This window comes from Pantherophis guttatus, chromosome 5 (genome assembly GCF_059756535.1).
Source record: "Pantherophis guttatus breed Tessera chromosome 5, ASM5975653v1, whole genome shotgun sequence".
Lineage (NCBI taxonomy): Eukaryota > Metazoa > Chordata > Lepidosauria > Squamata > Colubridae > Pantherophis > Pantherophis guttatus.
In genome coordinates this window covers 92,348,838-92,371,013 of record NC_142067.1, presented here as the reverse complement: position 1 = coordinate 92,371,013, position 22,176 = coordinate 92,348,838, and the positions used below count along the sequence as shown (strand labels likewise).

Genomic DNA, 22,176 nt, shown 5'->3' with positions numbered 1-22,176 from the left:
CAGTTAATCCTCTTGTTAATCCCAGCTGGCCATGATGATGTCATCCCCCAGCTATTCCCTCCCATCAATCCTGTCAGTTCCTGGAAGGCTCCACAAGCACATGCTGGGCTGAAACGAGGTTTGTGCATTCCTCCCCCCACAAATGGCAGCTCCATGCCGACAGCACACTGGAGCTGACAGTGTGTCCCAAAAATTACTTGGGAAAGCTAGAGCTTTTACATACTTTCATCTAGCATGGGAAAAAGTTTCTAAATAGGAATAATTGTGTGCAAAATTTAAAATATTATAAGGACCCATGCCAAATTTCATAGAAGTCCATGCATAGGCTTGTAAGTCACAAAGCTTTTAGTACCTTTTTTGTTTTAATGCTTATGTTTTTGTTTAGGGACAATATATTAAAATTGGAAGCAAATATGAATTATTTAATTAGAAGTATTGTAGGAAATATGTTTTATTCGAAGAGAAGAAATAGCAAGAAATGAGGATGCCTCTTCCTGAATGTAGTTGAGCTAATTGTTTGATACAATGAATAAAAAGAAAGTAAACTCTTACTAATTAAGAAACAAGTAGCAGTATCACATAATCCAAACTTAAACTGTGTTTTAAATCCAATGTATTAAGGTTGGCCTTATGTTTTCTCATGGGAAATCTCATATATAAGAGATTAGAGTAAGCATAGAACTCTTCTATTAATAAGAGAAGAAAGGGGCCCCCTTTCATCTGATCCATAGAATAATGATTTGTTTGATGATGGAATCACAGATTTGAAAGGGACTCAAAAATTATTGAAGTCCAATCCTTTGTACTGCACCATTCTTGATAGAGGGACAGAGAGATAGAGATATACTTGAAGTTATGTCCTGTTAGTTTTAGTCTTAACATCAGAAGCAGGTGAAAATACATCAAAAATTTTTATAATTTGACACCCTTGAATATTTGAAGACTGCTGTCTCAAACTACTCTTCTGCAAGCTAAACAAATCTAAGTCTTTCAACTGTTTCTCATAAGACTTGATTTCCAGTCCTTTCACTTTCTTGGTAGCCCTTCTCTGACTTGATCTAGTTGATCTTTTTTTTTAAAAAAATAGAGTGATTTCCAAGGGGGTAAATAAAAATGGAAGAATTGGGAGTGCCAATCATCCTTTTATATATGTGATTGCTAAGAGTTAACACTGACTTAATGGCATCTAATCAATTAATCAGTACAATATCACTAATTAGTTTTCTTAGAATAATTTATAACAAACTCCTAAAGCTCTTAAACAAAAATAGATCTGAAGTTTATCTTTGAGGTTTAATTTGTCTCAAGTCTAAGGAATATTTATTTTATCAAATGCAGATAGCAATAGTGGACCTTTTAGGTATTTAGCTGGAATATTTACCAAGGGTGCAGCATGAATATGTACATCATTAACTTCTCCTGTGCGTTGCTTGGAGAGTCCAAGCATGGGTTAATTCAGTCTGGCTTGTCATCACTGAGTTGGAATTTCTTTGGCCACACCTTCCTCTTCTGGCTGAGCCTCAGTTTTTCCAACTCAGTTTGACAGGAAAGACTTGTTTGAGTTGGCTCTTCAATTTAAATTAAATTAAATTAGGAAAATTGGCTATTTTTCAAAGAATAAATTGGTTAAATACCACAAAAAAGAGCGTCTTGGAAATTGGCTTGGTGTGGCTGGAAAATGGAGCACCGAGCGTGAGTCAGTGCTGCGCACTCTGCAAGGCAGCAATAAGATCGCTGCGGCGGCGGCCATTGCCACGTGGAATTGATTGCAGCAAGGATCATCAGGCAGACATCGTTGGCCTCAGGGAGGACTGAGGCTTCGGATTTCCTCCCTTATTGCTGCTGGAGTGCTGCGGATCTCAGGGAGAGAGCACGCTGACTGCGTGGCCGATAGCCGCCATTTTGTTGATGGTGGCCATTTTGTTGGGGCATACAACGCAGCAAAATATTTACAATTGAAGCAGCTGGGCAAAAATTGGAAGAGATCTGCATTTCGGAAGCCTGAGCATCTACTTATCACGCAAATAAACCGTATTGCCGGTTTTGTAAAGCGTTTTGTGGTCTTTGGAGACAGTGTTACAGGCCTTATGCCCCTTTAATTCCTGGGATGCCCAGATTACTGCTGCCTAATATTATTCGCAAACAAACCGTTTTGCCAGTTTGGCGTAATAAGAGCCCTGAACTGCGCAGTGAGTAAATTCTTTCAGTTTGTCTTACAATTGTTTTTCTGAATCTAACATTCTGTGTTAGTTATGGCAAATAGCAGTGATTCTGAAGGGTCTTCACCATCTCAGCCTCAAGCTCAATGTTCTATTCTTAACAAACCAAGATTAAGATCTAGTAAGCCTTCTACTAGCACCCAAGCCAAACATTCTAAATCTTCATCTGCATCAGCTGAAAAAGTTGCCCTGAGGAAAAAAAAAGCCTTAGAGAAACATTTTGCAAAAGCCCAGCAACAGGCTGCAGCTCTAAATCCCCTGAGGTTTCTAGGGATCAGCGTGAGCCTACTAATGCCTTACCTGCAGATTTACAGACACAGGAGGTACAGGAGGATCAACCTAACTGGTCTCCCACTATACCTCAGGAGTCACATGGATTTCATGCAGTCCCCTATCAGGAAGGATTTGCCTTAGCCACTGCTCAGCCTCCTTCTGATTGTTCTTAGGTGCCTGGCAGGCAGCGTTCAGCTCCATCTGCCACCTTTACGCCCACAGCAGCAGGGCTTCGCCCTCAGGAGCCAGCACAACAAGGTTTATCCTCAGAATTATGTTATGCCATTGTGCAAACTGTTACCCAGGGCATTGATGAGGCACTGGCACAAAGAGGATTGTTGGCTCCCTTACATCCAGGGCCTTCAAGGCCGGATTCTATGCATCAACATGCACATAGGCATAGGGACTATAGGGAGGAATTGTGTCATGATTCTCCATCACTTCACAGTGAGGCTTTGCTGGGAGGAGAGGAGGAATTAGGTGAATTTGAAATGTCTGGTGATGAGGGACTTGGCCAGGATAAACCAATATACACTGGCTTGTTCCGTCCTCATCTCTTTAAGACATTATTGCTTAAAGCTAAAATGACTGCTAATATGGGTCAGAGGGACAGATCTACTGAAGATCCTAAGGACTCTCAGGATCTTTGTGCCAGTCTCTTTACAGAGCAGGTTTCTACTCAGGAAGTTATTCCCTCTCCAAAATGTTTTGTAGATGTAATTCAAAGACAATGGAAACATTCTGTCTCTATTCCAGTGCCTAGTGGCATGGATAAAAAGATGTACCCAGTGGAAAAGGAGCTTGAGGAGCTCCTCCAAATTCCCACAGTGGATTCTCCCTTGACTAATTTGGCTTCTGCTGCCATTCTTCCTTCTGATAATGCGGAAGGGTTGAAGTCTGAGGATAGGAAGGCGGATTTAGCTGCATGCAAAACTCACCAGGCTGCAGCTTGGGCAATTAGGTCTGTTACAGCACTTCATTCCTTTCCAGAACCTCACTCTTATGGTTAAAGCAGATGCAGGCCAGGATCTCCCCAGAGGATGTCCGCCTCCAACAAGATCTCAGTAAGCTGATAGCCGCAACGGAATGTACAGCCGATGCAACTATTAATGCTGCCAAATTTGCCTCTAGAGCTCTGGCATCTAACGTAGCATCCAGACGCTTGTTATGGCTATGCCAATGGCAGGCGGACACCAGGTCCAAGTGGTGCTTGGCCGCAGCCTCCTTTAATGGATGTCAGCTATTTGGAGAAGTGTTAGATCCCATCCTTGTGGATCTAAACAGAAGGTTCTGCCTCAGCTGAACAGGAGATATGTTATAAGACTTACTCCTTATTACCATAGGCAGCCCTTTCGGAATACTGAGGCGGGATTCCCCGCCTCCCAATTCCATAGGCAATTTTCCCACGGGGTGGTCAGATCTCAGGACAGGTCAGGATTTCGAGATAGATCTCGGCAGCCACAGTCCAGGTGGCCTTACAGGGGTTCAGGGGGACGCCCCTACCATCGTTCCAAATGACTCATGGACTCAAATCCCTATTGGCAGCAGGTTAAAGATGTTTGCCAACCAGTGGAGGGATATCACCACGGATGTGTGGACTTTACAAACAGTAACTCTCGGACTAACCTTAGAATTTTGTTCCAGACTCCCTCGTCGCTTCATTCAATGTGCGGTACCCAGGGAGGCCTTTAAGAAAGCCATGATGGAGGCCGAAATTCAGCACTTTCTGGACATCAGGGCCATAGAATCAGTACCAATTGGGCAAAGAGGTTTGGGGTTTTACTCCGTAGTCTTTCTAGTTCCCAAGAGCTCGGGCGGCCAAAGGGCAATATTGAATTTAAAGGACCTCAATGTTCACATAAAATACAAGAGGTTCAAAATGCAATCCCTTCATTCGATCCGAGGTGGCCTCAGGGAAGGAGATCTTTTGACATTGATAGATCTCGAGGCTTACCTCCATGTGCCCATAAGGATATCCCACAGGAGGTTTCTCAGGTTTGTTTTCGCAGGCCGCCACTGATAATACCGGGCCCTTCCCTTTGGCCTCTTCTCAGCACCACGCACCTTCACCAAATTACTGGATGTGGTAGCAGCGCGTCTGAGGGCTCATCCCATCCGCCTACAGTGTTATCTAGACGATGTTCTGATCCAGTCATCATCTTTCAGGCAGGCAGAGCTGGATCTGCAACTCACAATCCAGACTCTTCAGGATCATGGCTTCTCAGTAAACTGGGAGAAAAGCCATCTGATTCCATCCACCAGGCTTATCCATTTGGGAGCGGTGATCGACACTCAGTTGTTTCAGGTGTTCCTGTCTCAAGAGCGAAGGGACAGTATAAGAGAGATGGTAATGCAGGTTCAGGTGTCAGACTCAGTACCTCTACTGCTTCTTTCCCAACTATTAGGGAAAATGATTTCTTGCTTAGCAGTAGTTCCCTGGGCTCGTTTGCATACCAGAACCTTACAGTGGCTCCTTCTCCCCAGTCAGAGGTCAGGGTGCAGCAACTCACTGTGCAGGATCAGGGTTCCTCAACAGGTGCTTCACTCCTTGGATTGGTGGAAGTCAGAGGCCATGGAGAAAGGTTGCCTATTCCGGGATCCTCCCAGACTGGTCCTAACATCAGATGCCAGTCTCTTCAGCTGGGGGGCGCACCTGAAGGCCCATGTGACACAAGGGCGGTGGTCTCAACAAGATTTATGCAGCGATATCAACTGGCTGGAGCTGAGGGCGGCCTATCTGGTGCTCCGACATTTTCAAACCGAGTTGTCAAATCAGCACGTTCTTCTGTTAACGGACAATGTCACTGCCAAGGCTCATGTGAACCGTCAAGGGGGCACTCGCTCCAAGCTCCTCATGCGCAAGGCGAGGAAGTTGTGTCTTTGGGCAGAACGGCATCTACTGTCCTTGTAGGTAGAACACATCGCTGGGACATCCAACTCAACGGCGGTTTGTTGAGCCAAACAACAATAGACCAGTCCGAATGGCGTCTTCACCCAGATTTATTCCACCTCATCACAGTTCGTTTCGGGACCCCAACTCTGGACTTGTTCGCCACTCTCCAAAACACTCAACTGCCTCGGTTTTTCACCAGGTTTTGGACTCCGGCGGTGGAAGGGATCAATGCGCTTTGTTGCCCGTGGCCGACCAAACTACTGTATGCCTTTCCTCCCATCCCCTTACTTCAGAAGGTGATCAGGAAAATCTTGGAGGAGGAGGAGGCGTCCATCGTTCGCCGACCTGATGTCGCTATCGATATCACGCCCCTGGATATTACCACTGCACAGGGGCCCCCTGACTGAGGGCGCCCTTCAACATCCAGACCCTCAGTGGCTCAAGTTGGCCGTTTGGCACTTGAGCGGGAGACTCTCCGGAAGGAGCTTTATTCCCCTGAAGTGAGCTCCACTACTCTGGCATCTAGAAAAGCGTCGACAGTCAGGATTTACGATGCCACCTGGGTGTCGTTTTGTCGGTGGTGCAGTAGGGTCAATCTGGTACCAACATCCACGACCGTCCCACAGGTCCTGGATTTCCTGCAACAAGGCCTGGAAAAGAGACTGTCCACTAATACGCTTCGCCGACAGGTTCCGGCTCTGGCGACCATTTTACCAGGTGAGGGGCCTGTTCCACTCTCCCATCATCCAGAGGTCCGCAGCTTTTTAAAAGGAGCTGCCAACTTGTTACCGCCAATAGTCCATAGGTACCCGACCTGGGACCTGTCATTGGTTTTGCAAGCGCTCACCTCCTTTTGAGCCCTTGCGGACTACTACACTTAGACTATTTACCTTTAAAGTTGCCTTCTCACTGGTGATTACATCTGCATGTAGGATATCTGAGCTGGCAGCGCTTTCAGTGCGCCAGGACTTATGCATTTTTCACCCAGACCATGTCATTTTTCGTTTGGACCCTACCTTTGTGCCAAAAATAAATTCCTGGTTCCACAGGGCACAGGAGATCATTCTACCGGATTTTTGTCCCAATCCAAGACATCCGAGGGAAAAGCGCTGGCATATGTTGGATGTTCGCCAGGCTTTGAAAAGATACATTAAGCGGACAGCACCTTTTAGATGGACGGAGGCCTTATTTGTGTGATTACAGCCCACTTCGATGGAGAAAAAGGTATCACCATCTAGGTATCACCATCTACCATTGGACGTTGGCTCAAGGCTTGTATTACATCAGCTTATGAATAACAAACTCGTCCTGTGCCCCGTCGCATCACAGTGCACTCTACTCGTAGTGCTGCCACCACAGTGGCCTGGGCTACGCAGGCATCGATTTTGGAAATTTGCAGGGCCGCCACTTGGGCTTCCCCTTCTCCGTTTGTGAGAAATTACAAACTGGATCATTACGCATCTCCTGAAGCAGCATTTGGGAGGCGTGTCTTACAGAGAGTCCTGACGGCCGAGGGGACCCTGGACCAATCTGCTTCCCACCCAACATCAATTTAGCTTGGGTATATCGCATGCTTGGACTCTCCAAGCAGCGCACAGGAGAATGAACGTTGGACTTACCTTGAACGTTCTTTCTATGTGTGCTGCAGGAGAATCCAATCCCACCGTGGTTTGTGCTGGTCCGGGGTCCAGGAGTGGTCATTCTTCGATTTGGACTGCATCTCTGTTTCTGGTTTTGTTGGAAAAAACTGAGGCTCAGCCGAAAGAGGCTGAAACTTTGATAGCTGAAACTTTGATAGATATCAATCTTGCATGTAATTAGGGTACGTTAATTTCTAAGTTAAGGAATCAGAATAAATTTAATTAGAATATAATTCATCCCATAGAAAATATATTTCTTTCTTACTGAGTAGAAAACTTGAAACTTGATTGCCACAGAGACTTTACTGCCCAAACACTGTCTCTATAAAGAGTGTGATTAACCAATCTGAATTGTGCACATTTCCAAATTATAACCTCCAAGGTGTATATGAAGCTAATATAATCCATACTGACTTGGTTTTTGCATTGTGTTAACTCATTTGTTAAATTAATAAGCCAGGTACCCTGATTTAAAGCTTTCAGTAATGAAATTTATTTAACTTGCTAAATTAAATACTCCACATTATGACCTAATACATTTTGTGAAATGAGCTTGGATTGCTAAGATTTGTTTTTATTGAATATTGAATACTTGAGTAAGAACAACTTACGTTTTCAGCATCAAAGTTACCAAAATTCTCTGTTACAGATTAATTTTAACACTTTAGTTGGTTCAGATTCTTTTTTTTTTAATTTTTTATTATATTTTTATTGTTAAAGAATAACAGAAAGGAAAAAAAATTCAATACAAAAATCAATAGTAAAGAAAGAAAAAATTTTTTCCCCCCAACGTGCTATACAAACGGAAAGGAAGTTTTAGGAAATTGAAGTCTTCAATTCTTCCAGAAATCTCTTTGATAAGGTACTGGTGCCGATTCATCCAGTCTCCCAAGTGCAAAGTCCACAAATGGTTGCCAAGTGTTCCAAAAAACATTTTCTTTATACATACCACTTCTAATTTTAATATCACAAGTCAATTTATCATTTAATGCAAATTTCCATATTTCATTATACCATTCTTCTAATTTTAAGTCAACATTTTATTTCCAATATCTAGCAATTATAATTCTCCCCATTATAACCAAAATCCTCACCAATTCTCTTTCTCCAGTTGTTAATGTTGTTTCATTCAATATTAATAATAATATGGTTTCCAATTTCAATTTGACCCTCTTAATCATTTCAAATATTTCATTTTCTATCCTAGACTAAAAAAGTTCAACCCCATTACATTTACACCACATATGAGCATATGTCCCAAGTTCCACTTTACATCTCCAACACATTTTATCCACTTTATTATCCATTTGAAAAAGTCTTATTGGGGTCAAATACCACTTCCAAATGACTTTATAGTTATGTTCTTTAATCCTTATTGATAGTGTCCTCATTATTCTACTAACCCAGTTCATATTCCAATTTTGATCAGAAATTTCAATACCCAATTCTTTTACCCAATTCTCTTTCATTACCCTTTGTGAATTATTATCCAAGTTAATAATTTTATAAATTTTGGCCCAATTTCATCTTTTATTATTCGAGATGTCAAATTTTCAAATTCCGTTTCCTTTCTACTCTCATCATTCCTTTCTTTGCATTTCCTATTCCATTTATTCATTTGAATTCTTTCAAACCAATTAATGTTTAATTTTCCATAATTTTTTTTTTTTTTTTTTTTTTTAAATTTGATTTATATGCCGCCCTTCTCCGAAGACTCAGGGCGGCTTACAATGTGCTCAGCAATAGCCTTCATCCTTTTGTATATTTATACAAAGTCAGCTTATTGCCCCCACAAACTGGGTCCTCATTTCACCTACCTTAGAAAGGATGGAAGGCTGAGTCAACCTTGAGCCTTGGCGAGATTCGAACCCTGCAGTAATTGCAGGCAGCTGGTCTTAATAAGCTTAATAACAGGGTGCCTTAAACCCCTGTAGTACCTCTTTCCTCATTTCATTTTCTATAAATTTCAACCATTCACTAATTGTTTCCACTTTCTCTTCTATTATAATCCTCTCTCTGTTACTATTTAATTTCATTGGGCAATTCTCTTTCAGTTTACCGAAATACAATGCGTCTGGTATTAATTTTTTTGCTTCTCTGTCCCAATTTTTAGTCAAACTATTTAATCAATAATTACAAATTTTAACCTTACCTTTAAAATTTTCCAAAAACCATTTGTAACCAAACTTCTTTATTTCCTTCATTTCCAAATTACCCCAAAGTTTAACATCTCCTTTTAAAATTTTTACTACTGTTTTTTATATTAAATGCTCTATAATAGTATAATAATTTTGGAATTCCTAAACCACCTTGTTTTTGGTTCTGATACCACATTTTCTTAATCAATCTTGGTTTTTTATCCCCATTACAAAATTTATCTAATTTTTTTTGATATACTTCAATGTCCTTCTCGGTTAAAAAAATCGGAAGCATCTCAAATAAAAAGTTAAATTTAGGAAGTAACATCATTTTACATAAAGCTACTCTACCAAACCAAGATAACTTAAGTTTTTTATATTTCCCAATTTTCTCTTCAATTTCTTTTATTACTATGTCATAATTTAGTTCTTTAAATTTTTAATTTTAAGTGAAAGTATAATACCTAAATATCTTAAATTATCCTTTATCCTAATTCCAAATTGATTTTGTAATTTTTCTAATTTGTTTTCCCTATCAATTTCCATTAATAATTCTGATTTTGCCCAATTTACTTCCAACCAGTCATATCTTCAAATTCTTCCAAATGTATTTGAACTCTTTTTATATCATTTGTAATATTATTTAAAATGACAAGAGTGTCATTTGCATATAAATTAACTTTGACGCCTTTATAACCTATTAATTCTGAATCCTCTTCAATCAAAGTTGTTAAAATTTCCATTGCTAATAAAAATAGGGTCGGAGACAGGGGACAACCCTGTCTTGTCCCTGCTTCCAAATTTATATCTTGTGTAAATATACCATTTACCTTCACTCTTGCCGTACCCCTCTGGTACAATTTGGAAATAATATGAATAAATTTGTTACCAAATCCTAATGCAGAAATCATTTCTTTTATAGTATCCCAGAATCAAAGGCTTTAAAAATATCCAAGGCAAGAATACCTATCTTATCACCATTATTTTCAGCAATATCAATAACATTTAATACTCTTCTAACTAAATCACACATATAACGCCCTTTAACAAAACCTACTTGATTATGGTTTATATATTTATCTATAAAATTATTCAATCTATTTGCTACAATTGCAGTAAATATCTTAGCATCTTGGTTAATCAAGGAAATGGGCCGATAGGATTCAATCTTTTTTAAATCTTTACCTGGTTTCGGGATTAAGGATATGATTGTTCTATTCCAGGACATGGGAATATCATCTCCATGTAATATCTTATTATACAATTTCTGTAATTTTGGGATCAAAGTTTCTTTAAACTCTTTATAAAATTCTGCTGGTAACCCATCCTCACCTGGAGATTTTCCAAGTTTTAGCTTCTGAATCACATCTTTAATTTCCTCAGAGGTAATATCCTTTTCCATTTTTTCTTTATATTTATTATCAATTTTCTTCTGACCATATTTTTCTAAGAAGTTTTTAAATTTACAATTATCAATTTCTTTTTTAAGATAATTCTTGAAAAAACTTTTTAACAATTTCACATTTCTCTAATTTTTTATAACATCTCTTACCTTTTTCGTCTATTAGGACACCTATTTCTCTTTTTTCTTTTTTATCTTTCGCCATTCTTGCTAATAATTTTGAATTTTTATTACCATATTCAAAAAATTCTCTTTTTAAATAGCTTAATTTTTTTTTAACTATTTCTGTATCTTCCGCTATTTGTTTATTTTTCAATTTTTTAAGTTCCTCCCATAATTTCCTATCCTTAGTCTCTAGAAATCTATTTTCCAGTTCTTTTAAAAATTTCTTCTTTTCCTCTATTTTTACTTTATAATTCTTATACTTCCTACTTGATAATTTAATACTTTCTCCTCTAAAAATTGCTTTCATTGTGTCCCAAACTGTTCCATAATTGACTTCCCCATTATCATTCCAATCCCAATTTTCTTCCCATTTCTTAAGAATACGATTCTTATCTTCCTCGTTTTTATACAATTTTTCATCATATCTCCAACAATTTTCTTTTTTTTCCAAAAACATATCTAATTCTAGTAACAATTCTGCGTGGTCAGAGTCTTTAAATATTCCAACATCCATATTATCCAAGTTATCCATCAGATTCTTGGATACAAAAATATAGTCAATTCTTGAATATGAATTAAATACCTTTGAGTGAAAAGTATACATTCTTTCATTACCTTTAATCTCCCTCCAAACATCTACGACACCATTTTGCAACATCCAATTATCAAGTATCCCCATTTTTCTTATTTCACCATATCGGGTAGGATTGGTACTATCCAGCTGGTTTCTAATTAAATTAAAATCACCAGCAATAATTACCTTCCCTACCCTTTCAATTTGCAACAAATCGGTAATCTTATTCAAAAAATCTTTTTGATTCACATTTGGTACATATAAATTAACTAATGTTATTTTTTCCTCGTTAATACATCCTGTTATTATCAAATATCGTCCATCAATATCTGCTATTACTTTGTTTTTTTCAAATTGGACTCTATTTGATATTAATGTTGCAACACCTCTAGATTTTGAGGACCCAAAAGCTCTTTCATAAACCTGCATCCCTTTTAAATACATCCTGTTTATATCCTCAGATTTCTGATGAGTTTCTTGCATAAAAAGTATGTCAGGAGAATCTCTTTTAATCTTAAATTCTAAACGTCTTCTCTTAATCTGATTCCCAGTACCTTTAACATTCCAAGTCATTACCTTAATTACCCCCATTAATATTTTTAATTTTAACTATTCCCTCTTTTTCCTTTCCGTGACCCAAAACCCAAACAAATATATATAGACAACACATAACATAAAAATAATAATAATAAAAAAATAATAATATAAAACATGCAAACAACATAAAACAAAAACTAACATAACACACAACCACATAAAATCTTCATCTCCCACCGTCTTCATTAAGACACGCCTCGTTTCCAAGAGTGGGGGAGAGGGGACCCAGTCCATCAGCTGGGTCGTCTCTTCATTGGCATAATTCTGGTTTCAATTGAACAACTACAGGTTCTTCGTCCCCGCACTCGGGCTCATCTTCCCTTTTATGTTCAGAGTCCAATGTAATCATCCTTTCCACTCCTTCACCAGTAAGATCTCGACTTTTCTTCTGTACCTCCGCCAAGGATGGAGAAATATCTTTCGTTGGTTTTCTTTTCCTCTTTGGTTTTGGACCTAAACCTCCGACCGCCCCTCCTTCTTCCTCTGATGTTGATGTTTATATTTCAATTCCACCCATTTTGAGTAATTGTGATCTTAATTCACTTTGTTCTTCCTCTTTTTCCAAAAGGCCAAGCTCATGGAAGTATTGAACCACATCCGTTTCTATTGTAAATATATGCATTCTATTTTTATAGAAAAATTTCATTCGCTGTGGTGGTCTCCAATTATACTTAATACCTCTATCTCTTAATATTTTAGTAATTGGCTTCAAATAATATCTCCACGATCTTTCCTCTCTTGAGATATCTTGAAAGACTTGAACCTGTTTTGGTTCAGATTCCAAATATATTTTTTTAAAATAACTGGATCAGAGAAGATGGATCATAGATGAGTGGGGGGAGTTGAAGGGCTCCTGCGATCATAAGTGTGGGTGGGCTGTCAAGTGCCTGAATTTTGATCACGTGGCCACAGGGATACTGCAACAGCAGTAACTTTGGGCACACGTCATACTGTTAAGTCAATTTTTTCAACACTATAAATTTGAATGGTCACTAAACAAATGATCATAAGTTGAGTATGACCTGTACAATGTTATGACTGAATTTCATGATACAAGTAGCGATATATGCAGTTTAGGGACTTTATTATTTTGGGGGGGGGGAGGACAAGAAGAATTTATTATTCTTATCACTGTAAATAGTTTACAGAAGATGTTACTATATATGACTTCTGCTCATATGCTGTCTTAAAAAATAGGGAGACTTATATACAACATAACTTGTGCCAGAGTTCAGTTTGGCATTTTTCTTTTTTAGCATCTCCTCTCTGATTAATAATACGAGAGACAAATGGGTTGAAAAATGTCATCAAGGTAAGGTACTGCTCTTTATAAGAATATTGGTTTAATAAAAATATTCAGGTGATGTAGAAATCTGCCGTTCTTCTGAAGAGAATTGTGTGCCACTGTGTCTAATAAAATACTAAAAGTTGGGAAACTAGGAAAAAAGTAGATGCTTGTAGATGCTTGTAAAATAAGAAAATTCTTTCAGTTTCAAGAAATTGTTTCATTTTCTCTTAAACAATAATATACTGTTGAAACAGTAGTTCAGTACTGCTGAACTACTGTTGAATGTAGCCTATCAAACATTATACTGAAGTGAAAAATTAAGTAATGTGTCAATTTTCCATTTTGAAAGGCATTGCAATGAGATGAGTTAGGACAGTACTTATTTCCAAAGCAATATCATATGTAATACTATTATGAAACATCACATAAATGCATGCAGTCTGTTTATCTCTTGTTTTTTTTTTCAGGATAACCATAGTGCTTTCCTGATTGGGTAGAAATTGTTTTTTTTAAAAAAAAATATTTAGGTAGATGATGTAGCAATTTGCAAGAACGTTCTTGTTGACTTTTATGACTGATCAGTTAACATGCAACCAAAATGATCAGGAGTTCAGTTTTCACTTCCTTTTAGAGGATCTTTATAATCACACCCTGCTCTGTTTCTCTGTTGAAGAACTACTGTAAGAATTACTGTAAGAATTACTCCAAGTACTGTCGCACTTGGAGTTTCAGAGGTTGGTTTTGCCTTTAAGGATGTATTATTATTTTATTGCCTTTAAAAGGTCACTGAAAGTTTGGATTTTTATAATCTTTCTTTTTTAGACTATTACTACTGTCTGGGTACTTTTTTTGAAAATCCCAAAACCTTTTCAGAATTTTTGATCAGAAGTTATGTAAAAATTTTGGACTTTTCAATGGAATCTACATAAAATTAAGATTTAATCTTTTTCTCACATTCTATTTCCTATAAAAACCTTTGATTAATTGAATATTATCACATTTATTACAATGTTAATTTCATTTGTTGTATTTTTATTTTGGTATATCATTTCATTGTATAAAATTCCACTATTTTTCTTTCACTTTTCATTTTATTATGTCATATAAATCAATTTTAAATTGATTATCTTAGTGTAGTTCTGGTTTAGATGACCCAACTTGCTTGATAAATTGCAATATTTTTTGAAAACCTTCCTGAATGGAATGCAGTGTTAACTGAATGCAAGAAACACAACTCTGAGCCCACAATCAACATTTTCTGTAGTGGTGTACCCACTGACAGAATTTAGTAGCTGACATACACAAGAGGGATTTTCCACAGAATTAGGATGTGGACATAATCCTATAGGTGGGGGCATCATGTGAATAACGAAAGTGTCTAATATTTCTGAACAAAATTTTAGAAGAGACCTGAAATTTCTTGAGCTGTAAAATTCAGATATTTTGTTTTGAGAGATTTTTATGCACCATTTCTGTGTTTGCAGTTTTGAACAAGTGGGACTAACTGTACTATTGATTGGGAAAATTAATTCCTTTATGGAATAAATGTACATTGCAGCAATTTGAGAATAGAGGATTATTGGGCTCATATGAAGCAACTTAATACTTTTACAGGAAAATTCATTCTTAATTGAAATGGATTGCCTGTGGGCCTATGTTTATCTGGAATTATGCCTTCCACTCAAAAAAAAGGCTTATTTACCACACTACATAATTGATCTCTCTGATGTGCTGGGTTATAACAACATATATTTCTTTTAGGTTCCAGTTTGGCATCATCTTGCTTCCAATATCAGCAGCAGCTTTGTACCTTGATCAATGTGACAGTTTGGAAAACTTTAGCAGCTGACGAAATGATTGAGAGTCGGGGAAAATATGATTTCTATATTGGGCTTGTGTTGGCAATGAGTTCCAGTCTTTTCATTGGAGGGAGTTTCATCCTGAAGAAAAAGGGTCTCCTTCGATTGGCAAGAAAAGGCTCCATGAGAGCAGGTAAAATTTTGAGGGTTTTTTAATTTTGAGTTTTTAATTAAATTTGCATCCTTATAAGCTATGTAAGATTTTTTTCAGTATTATATAACATCAGTTTTTAAATAGGTATTCTTTGATTTCATGCAGAATCTAGTGTATAGGACAAAATTCCAAATACTTATTTCAGTCCTTTTAAGCTAGCTTTCAGTTGTATTTTCAGCTTCTTCTAAAATCTCAAAATGCGATTTTGGTTTTCATGATGCAAGAAAAGTTCCTGTTTCTTCATAGATGCTTTAATTATTAATGTGAGCATCATTTTTAATATTGTGTAAATGATTAAAGGCTAAAGTGAGTAGAACAATAATACAGAGTTGAGGCCAAATTTTTCTGCTTTTTAAAAAGTTTTTGTGGGGAATTTAGGATTTCCCCCCTATAAAGTATGTTATCTGTTTCAGAGTATGTATTATATATTTACGGTGTTTTCTACATCAAAATTGCAGGAAGCTACGCAATAGATGTTTTTTAACAAGTAGCTTGGCATTTTTACAAGAATTTGAACCTATACTTTTAAAGTATAGTAAGCTGTAATGGATCATAATAACATCCTTTTCTTTTTTAAAAAAAAAATAGGACAAGGTGGCCATGCATACCTTAAAGAGTGGCTATGGTGGGCTGGACTTTTGTCAAGTAAGTACCTGGAAAAACTATGCTAATTGACTGTAAGCATAACCACTTATTCAAACATTGTACTAAGTCTGGTGTAGTGGCTAAGGTATTGGCACAGAAACCAGAAGACTATGAGTTCTAAGCCTACCTTAGGCAGGGAAGACAGGTGGGTAATTTGGGACCAATTATCTCAGCCCAACCCACCTCAAAGGCTTATTATTGTGGGGAAAATAAGAGGCAGAAGTATTTATTAGGCATGTTTGCTGCCTTGAGTTGACAGACAGACAGAAAGACAGACACACACATACACACATTAGGTATGTGTGTATGCGTGTATGAGCAGGATAAAAATATAATAACAATAGTAATATAATGTCTAAAACAAACCAAAAAATGATCTTAGAGTAGGAGCAGGCAATAACAATGTACTGAAAATCTTTATTTTCTGATATTTTTTTATTTAAAGATTAATATAATAGATCAGAAATTGCAGTCTGGCATTCTTTTCAGTGAAATCCAAATACTTAATACAGGTAGTCCTCGACTTACGACCACAATTGAGCCCAAAATTTATGTTATTAAATGAGAGATTTCTTAAGTGAGTTTTGCCCCATTTACAACCTTTCTTGCCACAGTTGTTAAGTGAATCATTGCAGTTGATATGTTATTAACCTCTTTGTTAAGTGAATCCGGCTTCTCCATTGACTTTTGCTTGTCAGAAGATTGCAAAAAGGGATCACATGACCTTGGGACACAGCAATGGTCATAAGTATGAACCAGTTGCCAAGCATCTGAATTTTGATCACATAATCATTGGGATGCTTCAAAGGTCGGAAATGTGAAAAGTGGTCATGTCACTTTGTTCAATGCAGTTATAACTTGGAACAGTCACTTAAATGAACTGTTGTAAGTGGAGGACTACCTGTATTAGATATGGAATGCTCATATCCAAAGTGGGCAAGATTTGGGCTGTTGATGTCTCCTTAACTCAAATATTACCGTACTACCATACAGCCCTAAGAAAAGCACAGCTGTTTTAAGTAGTCAGCAGATACCACAAGGGTGCCTGTACTGTATCCGTAGCAGTGTTGTTAGCTTTGCATGTTTCCTCTTAATTGAGATGTGTGAGGTATGTGGCATTATTCAACTCCATCATCTCCTTGCAAAGCAGTATTTTCTATAGCTAGAAAGTAGAATATCTGAAGAGCTGTGGTGGCACAATGGTTAGAATACAGTATTGCAAGCTGTCCACAGCCAGTAGTTTGATCCTCATGGGCTTAAGGTTGACTCAGCCTTCCATCCTTCAGGGATTGGTAAAATGAGACCGAGATTGTTGGGGGAAATATGCTAGCATTGTAAATTGCTACACAGCAATTTACGGAGAGAGCTGTAAAGCACAATGGGGCAGTATATAAGTGCTATTGCTACTGTTAATTGTAAAAATAGGTAATAAAATGTGTTAATCATCTACCACAGACTATTCAGGTGATGTTGTGTATTTGCCGCCTTCTCTCCATTACTTTCTAATTTACTTTTATCTTTCCCAAAGATGAATTCACTTAAAATAGTAGGTATAGCGGTGAAAATTGTTATTCAGTTTATCTCACCTCTTCCCTTCCCATGTCTTTTCCTCAGTGGGAGCTGGCGAAGTTGCTAACTTTGCTGCATATGCATTTGCACCAGCTACATTAGTGACCCCATTGGGAGCTCTCAGTGTTCTTGTAAGGTAAGAAGGTAGTTTTAGGTATCTGTGTAAATATCATCAAGGGAGCTAGCTAAGCACTTACTTTTAATGCTGGCAGAGAACTGGGTTTCTGAGCCTGGCTCAGTTGCTTTAAGTTTTGGTTTCTTGAATATTTCAATGTAATTTTCTATCTTGAGGTCTTTACTACTGTCTGCCCTTCCTCCCACCCATTGCTTATAAAAAAGCCACAACATAGATGATTTTAGAAATAAATCTTGGTATAGCATAATCAAAATTTTATCAGCAGTTCAGTTTAATGTTCTATGCATGAGAGTTTGCTTACTTGCTTGTAGATTTCATATTTTGAATTGAAATCATGTACAGGTAGTCCTTGATTTACGACCAGTCATATAGCAACCCTTCGAAGTTACAATAGATAACCCCAAAACCTGAAGTTTCAGGACCCAGGCGTGAAGTTATGACTGTTATAACCCCCTGCGGTTGTTTGCCCTTGCAACCAACCACAAAGATGCTGCAATATGCTTGTCCCTTTTTCCCCCATGTTGTCCCACTGAGTCCCCACAGGCACTAAGACTGCTACTCACCCTGGGATTTTCTTTTCTCACTAGATGCTAGCCTTAGCTTCCCCAGCATGGAAGCATTTCTTCTCACTAGCACTAGCTCCCCATCAGGAGAATTTCTTCTCCTTGCTAGTACTAGCCTCAGGTCCCTCAGCATGAGCTGTGTTAGTATAACACTAGCACGGCTCAAGCTGGGGGAACCTAAGGCTAGCATCTAATGAGGAAAGGAAAACTGAGAATTTTGCCAGTGTTATTTTTCACTCAGAAAAAGTCAGACACTTGGGGGATTGTTCCACATGGAACAGCAATGTAGGGACCTGTCCTCCTTCTCTACCACACCTTAAGCTCTGGAGATCTTTGATCTTGTGGGGATGGGGGTGGTGACATGGCCCAAAGGGCTGTGAGGACCCCAAAGGGCTGCAAGCAGAGCATGGGGTATGGAGGGTGGAGGCCTTGGGGGTCCATGTCAGGTGGACTTATGCCTGCACTGGGCCCCCTGGGCCTCCCCTACCTGAGGCACCCTGTGTTCCACAACGACTGGTACGTTTGTTTTAAAAAATGCATTGGGGGGAGCAGGAATGGGGGTTATTAAGACAGGTGGTTCACTTAACAATCGTTATGGACACTCTTCATTATAGTCATTACTCGAAGACCAACTGCATAGAATTTTCTCCTTGGAGTAATCATGATAGTTTTTATTTAAAAAATATCTGAAAGAATAAATTTATCTTGTTAAGTGTAACCAGAAAATCCTTGCCCACTTTCTCTTAAAATTCTGTGAGTGCCTCAAAATCTCTGGAGGATTTAGAGCCATTCTGAAATTGGATTTTAAAGTGTAAGATAGCCTCTTCCTCTCTATCCAAAGAAGAAGCATTTCAATTTATTTTAAATAAGGCTACTTCATAACAATTTATTTGGAATACATGCATTCTGCCTTCTAAACCTGACAGGCCTTCAAATAACTTTCAACATTTAAAAAATATGCAACCCCCATCCCCCCCAAATAGAAATTCTACTCTGTAACAGTACAAACACATAATTGTTACTGTAGATTATGATTTAAGAACAGTGCTTGATGTCTTAATTTATATTTGTGTGTTTTAGTGCCATTCTTTCATCATACTTCTTAAACGAAAAACTTAATCTACATGGAAAAATTGGGTGTTTGTTAAGCATACTTGGTTCCACTATGATGGTCATTCATGCACCTCAAGAAGAGGAAGTTGAAACGTTGGGTGAAGTCTCCCACAAGTTAGGTGATCCAGGTAAGAGAAAGATTTATTACAAAGAATTCAAGGTGCTACTTCTGTACTCAGTTGAGGAATATAAATAGCGGGCCAGGATCTAGTCCTGCTGTGAGTGTCCCTTCACATTCCACTAGAGTTCTTCTGCGTGGGGTTTGTAATGTGTTTAGTTGCATATATCTAGCTTCCCCACAACTGGAGAGCCTAGTAAGACAGGATTACCAATGAGGCTTTTGAATGCTTTTAGTTGAACGTTCTTACAGTGCTCATGTATACACTTCACTCAATACACAAGAATCTGAAGAGGCATTTGTGAATGTTGAGAATGAGGTTGGAGTACATCTTCAACTCCATAACTCATTTTTAACCCTTGCCTGTGTGCTCTGAACACTTATGGAAGTCTGTTAAATGGTTTAATGCTGCAAAGTTTAAAGTTGTAGCAATAAATAGACAGACAGTAACCATGATACAGTTTACTGTAAGACTTCCTTTTCTTCTGGAGCCTCTGAGCTATGAGAATGACTTTGATATTTAAGAACGATGTATCCAGCAGAGCAGCATTCCTCCAGTTTTTACTAGGAGTCAACATAGGTTTAACTGACAGCTAAAATTAAGAAGGTCTTAGTTACTCCTCATGAAATAATATATGTATTCTGATTGATGCAAATATTAAAATTGCATCATTAGTAAGGATCAGATAAGGCAAGGGTATTTTTCTATGCATTTCTATCTTTAACTTGGGGTGGGCTACCTGAAACTTCTACATGACTCTCTCCCCACCTCCATTATTTCATCAAATTTGGCAAAATGCATGCATTTGGAGATATGACAACCCCTGTACTTAAAATATACATATTAAACCTGTACACATCTATTGCCCTCAACTTCCTCCGCTACCCCACCCGCAACAAGAAAAAATATCACCGCTCTACAAAATATAACTTTTGGTCATAGAGTTCCTGTCCTTCTTTAGCTGATCATACAACCTTTGACAAACTCCAGGTGTTTGTTATGTTTTCAAAATGTGTTACTACTTAGTATGTGCAATTGCAGCATGCCATGGTTTGTTTGTTTTTTTAATATTTCAGGTTTTGTGGTCTTTGCAACACTTATTGTCATTGTATCCTTGATCATGATCTTTGTAGTGGGACCTCGACATGGGCAGACGAACATTCTTGTGTACATAACGATTTGCTCAGTCATTGGAGCTTTATCCGTATCCTGTGTAAAAGGTTTGGGCATTGCTATAAAGGAACTTTTTGCAGGAAAAGCTGTGCTGAAACATCCATTGGCCTGGATTCTGCTGCTAAGTCTTATTGCTTGTGTAAGCACACAGATTAACTATTTAAATCGGGCCCTGGACATATTCAACACTTCTATAGTGACACCAATCTATTATGTGTTCTTCACAACATCTGTTTTAACCTGTTCTGCGATCCTCTTCAAGGAATGGCAACACATGGCAGCTGATGACATTATTGGCACATTTAGTGGCTTTATCACCATAATCGTGGGGATATTTTTATTGCATGCCTTTAAGGATGTCAATTTTTCCCTATCAAATTTGCCTGTGACATTGCATAAAGATAACAAAGGAATAAATGGCTGCGTGCCAAGCACATATGAACTATTTAATCACGATGAAGAAAGTGCAACTCGCATAAGTGACCTACATTCCCCTGATGGAATATCTTCCAGGAGAAATGGAAATCTGTCAGCCTCCTAAAGAAAACAATTCTGTAACTTTTGTTTCATTGTGAAAAGCCAGTTTTACAGCATTTTTCAAACAGATATATTTAAATAGTACTGTAGACAATCATTTTTTTAGGTTTGACTAGCTTGGTCGAAGAGCAGTGGTGGATTTTTATTTGCCTTACTCTTAATTTAAAATACTAAAGAACCTCACTCTGTTAATTGCTTAACTTAGTAAGAATATGTAAATATTCTGTTTTGGTTTAAGATTTCTTGCACTGATGACAATTTTAACAAATAAAATGCTTTATTTCTGACTAAGTGATCTATTGGTCCTGCACACCTACAAATCTTTTATGATAATTTGGTGAATGATGCAGGGACTTGTTCTTATTATGAGACACTGCTACTCATCCATAAACAATCTGTATTTGGACAATTTATGATCAGCTGCACCCAAATGTGCTAGATTCTAGGTCTAGATTGCAGTTGCAACCAATGTGTTTTTATTTAATCGATGAACCAGACATTCCTGAGGAACAAGACTTAAGTGGTATCAGCTCACAAAGGTCATTACATAGAAAAATGCTATTTTAAGAAAGTATCTAGGTGTAAACCATGTTTGTATATATTAGCACATCCCAAAACACATACAAATACTTAGTGGTTTCAAGTATTTAAAGTGCTTCATGTTGAGATTACTTCTGGATAATGCATAATAATTGGCGAATTTATTCATTCCATTATTGAAAGTGGGATGAAATAATAAAATAAACTTGCTTTTTTCTCCTTTTCCAGTCTGTCTACTGTAACAACTATTTCCTGCATGGTTTGACTCTCTTCTTCTGGAACACCAAATGCAATAAAAAATTAAATGTACCTTTCTACTCCATCTAAAGCAGACTCAAATCAATAGGCAGAAGGCAGGCTTAGGTGTGTTTGCAAAATGGAGGAATGCCTGTAGATTATGTTTCAGCTTCTCTATATGGAAGAAAAAAGTTGAGAAGCTGACCTTCAAAATTAGAAAGGTGGAAACTAATTGAGACTGAGCTGGAAAAAGCTTAAAAGAGAATAAATTACATCCTGATAAAATGCAATAGGAGAGCATCAAATGCCAATTGTTTACTCTATTATCAGTTTGGCAGTAGA

The 22,176-nt window shown here is 37.8% G+C and overlaps 1 protein-coding gene across 4 annotated transcripts in view; it reads left to right on the top strand.

Moving 5' to 3' along the window:
• Nucleotides 1-21,344, top strand: part of NIPA2 (NIPA magnesium transporter 2) — a 28,394-nt gene extending 7,050 nt beyond the window's left edge. The window contains exons 2-8 of one of the 4 annotated variants that reach the window (XM_087895325.1): nucleotides 26-118; nucleotides 13,158-13,213; nucleotides 14,951-15,181; nucleotides 15,791-15,847; nucleotides 17,462-17,552; nucleotides 19,196-19,356; nucleotides 20,424-21,344. In XM_087895325.1, coding sequence (XP_087751451.1) covers nucleotides 15,043-15,181; nucleotides 15,791-15,847; nucleotides 17,462-17,552; nucleotides 19,196-19,356; nucleotides 20,424-21,061 — 1,086 coding nt within the window. In that variant the 5' untranslated portion in view covers nucleotides 26-118; nucleotides 13,158-13,213; nucleotides 14,951-15,042 and the 3' untranslated portion in view covers nucleotides 21,062-21,344. The remainder of the gene's footprint in view (nucleotides 1-25; nucleotides 119-13,157; nucleotides 13,214-14,950; nucleotides 15,182-15,790; nucleotides 15,848-17,461; nucleotides 17,553-19,195; nucleotides 19,357-20,423) is intronic. The other 3 variants (XM_034431389.3, XM_034431388.3, XM_034431390.3) reach the window with 3 other exon arrangements.
• Nucleotides 21,345-22,176: the final 832 nt, after the last annotated feature.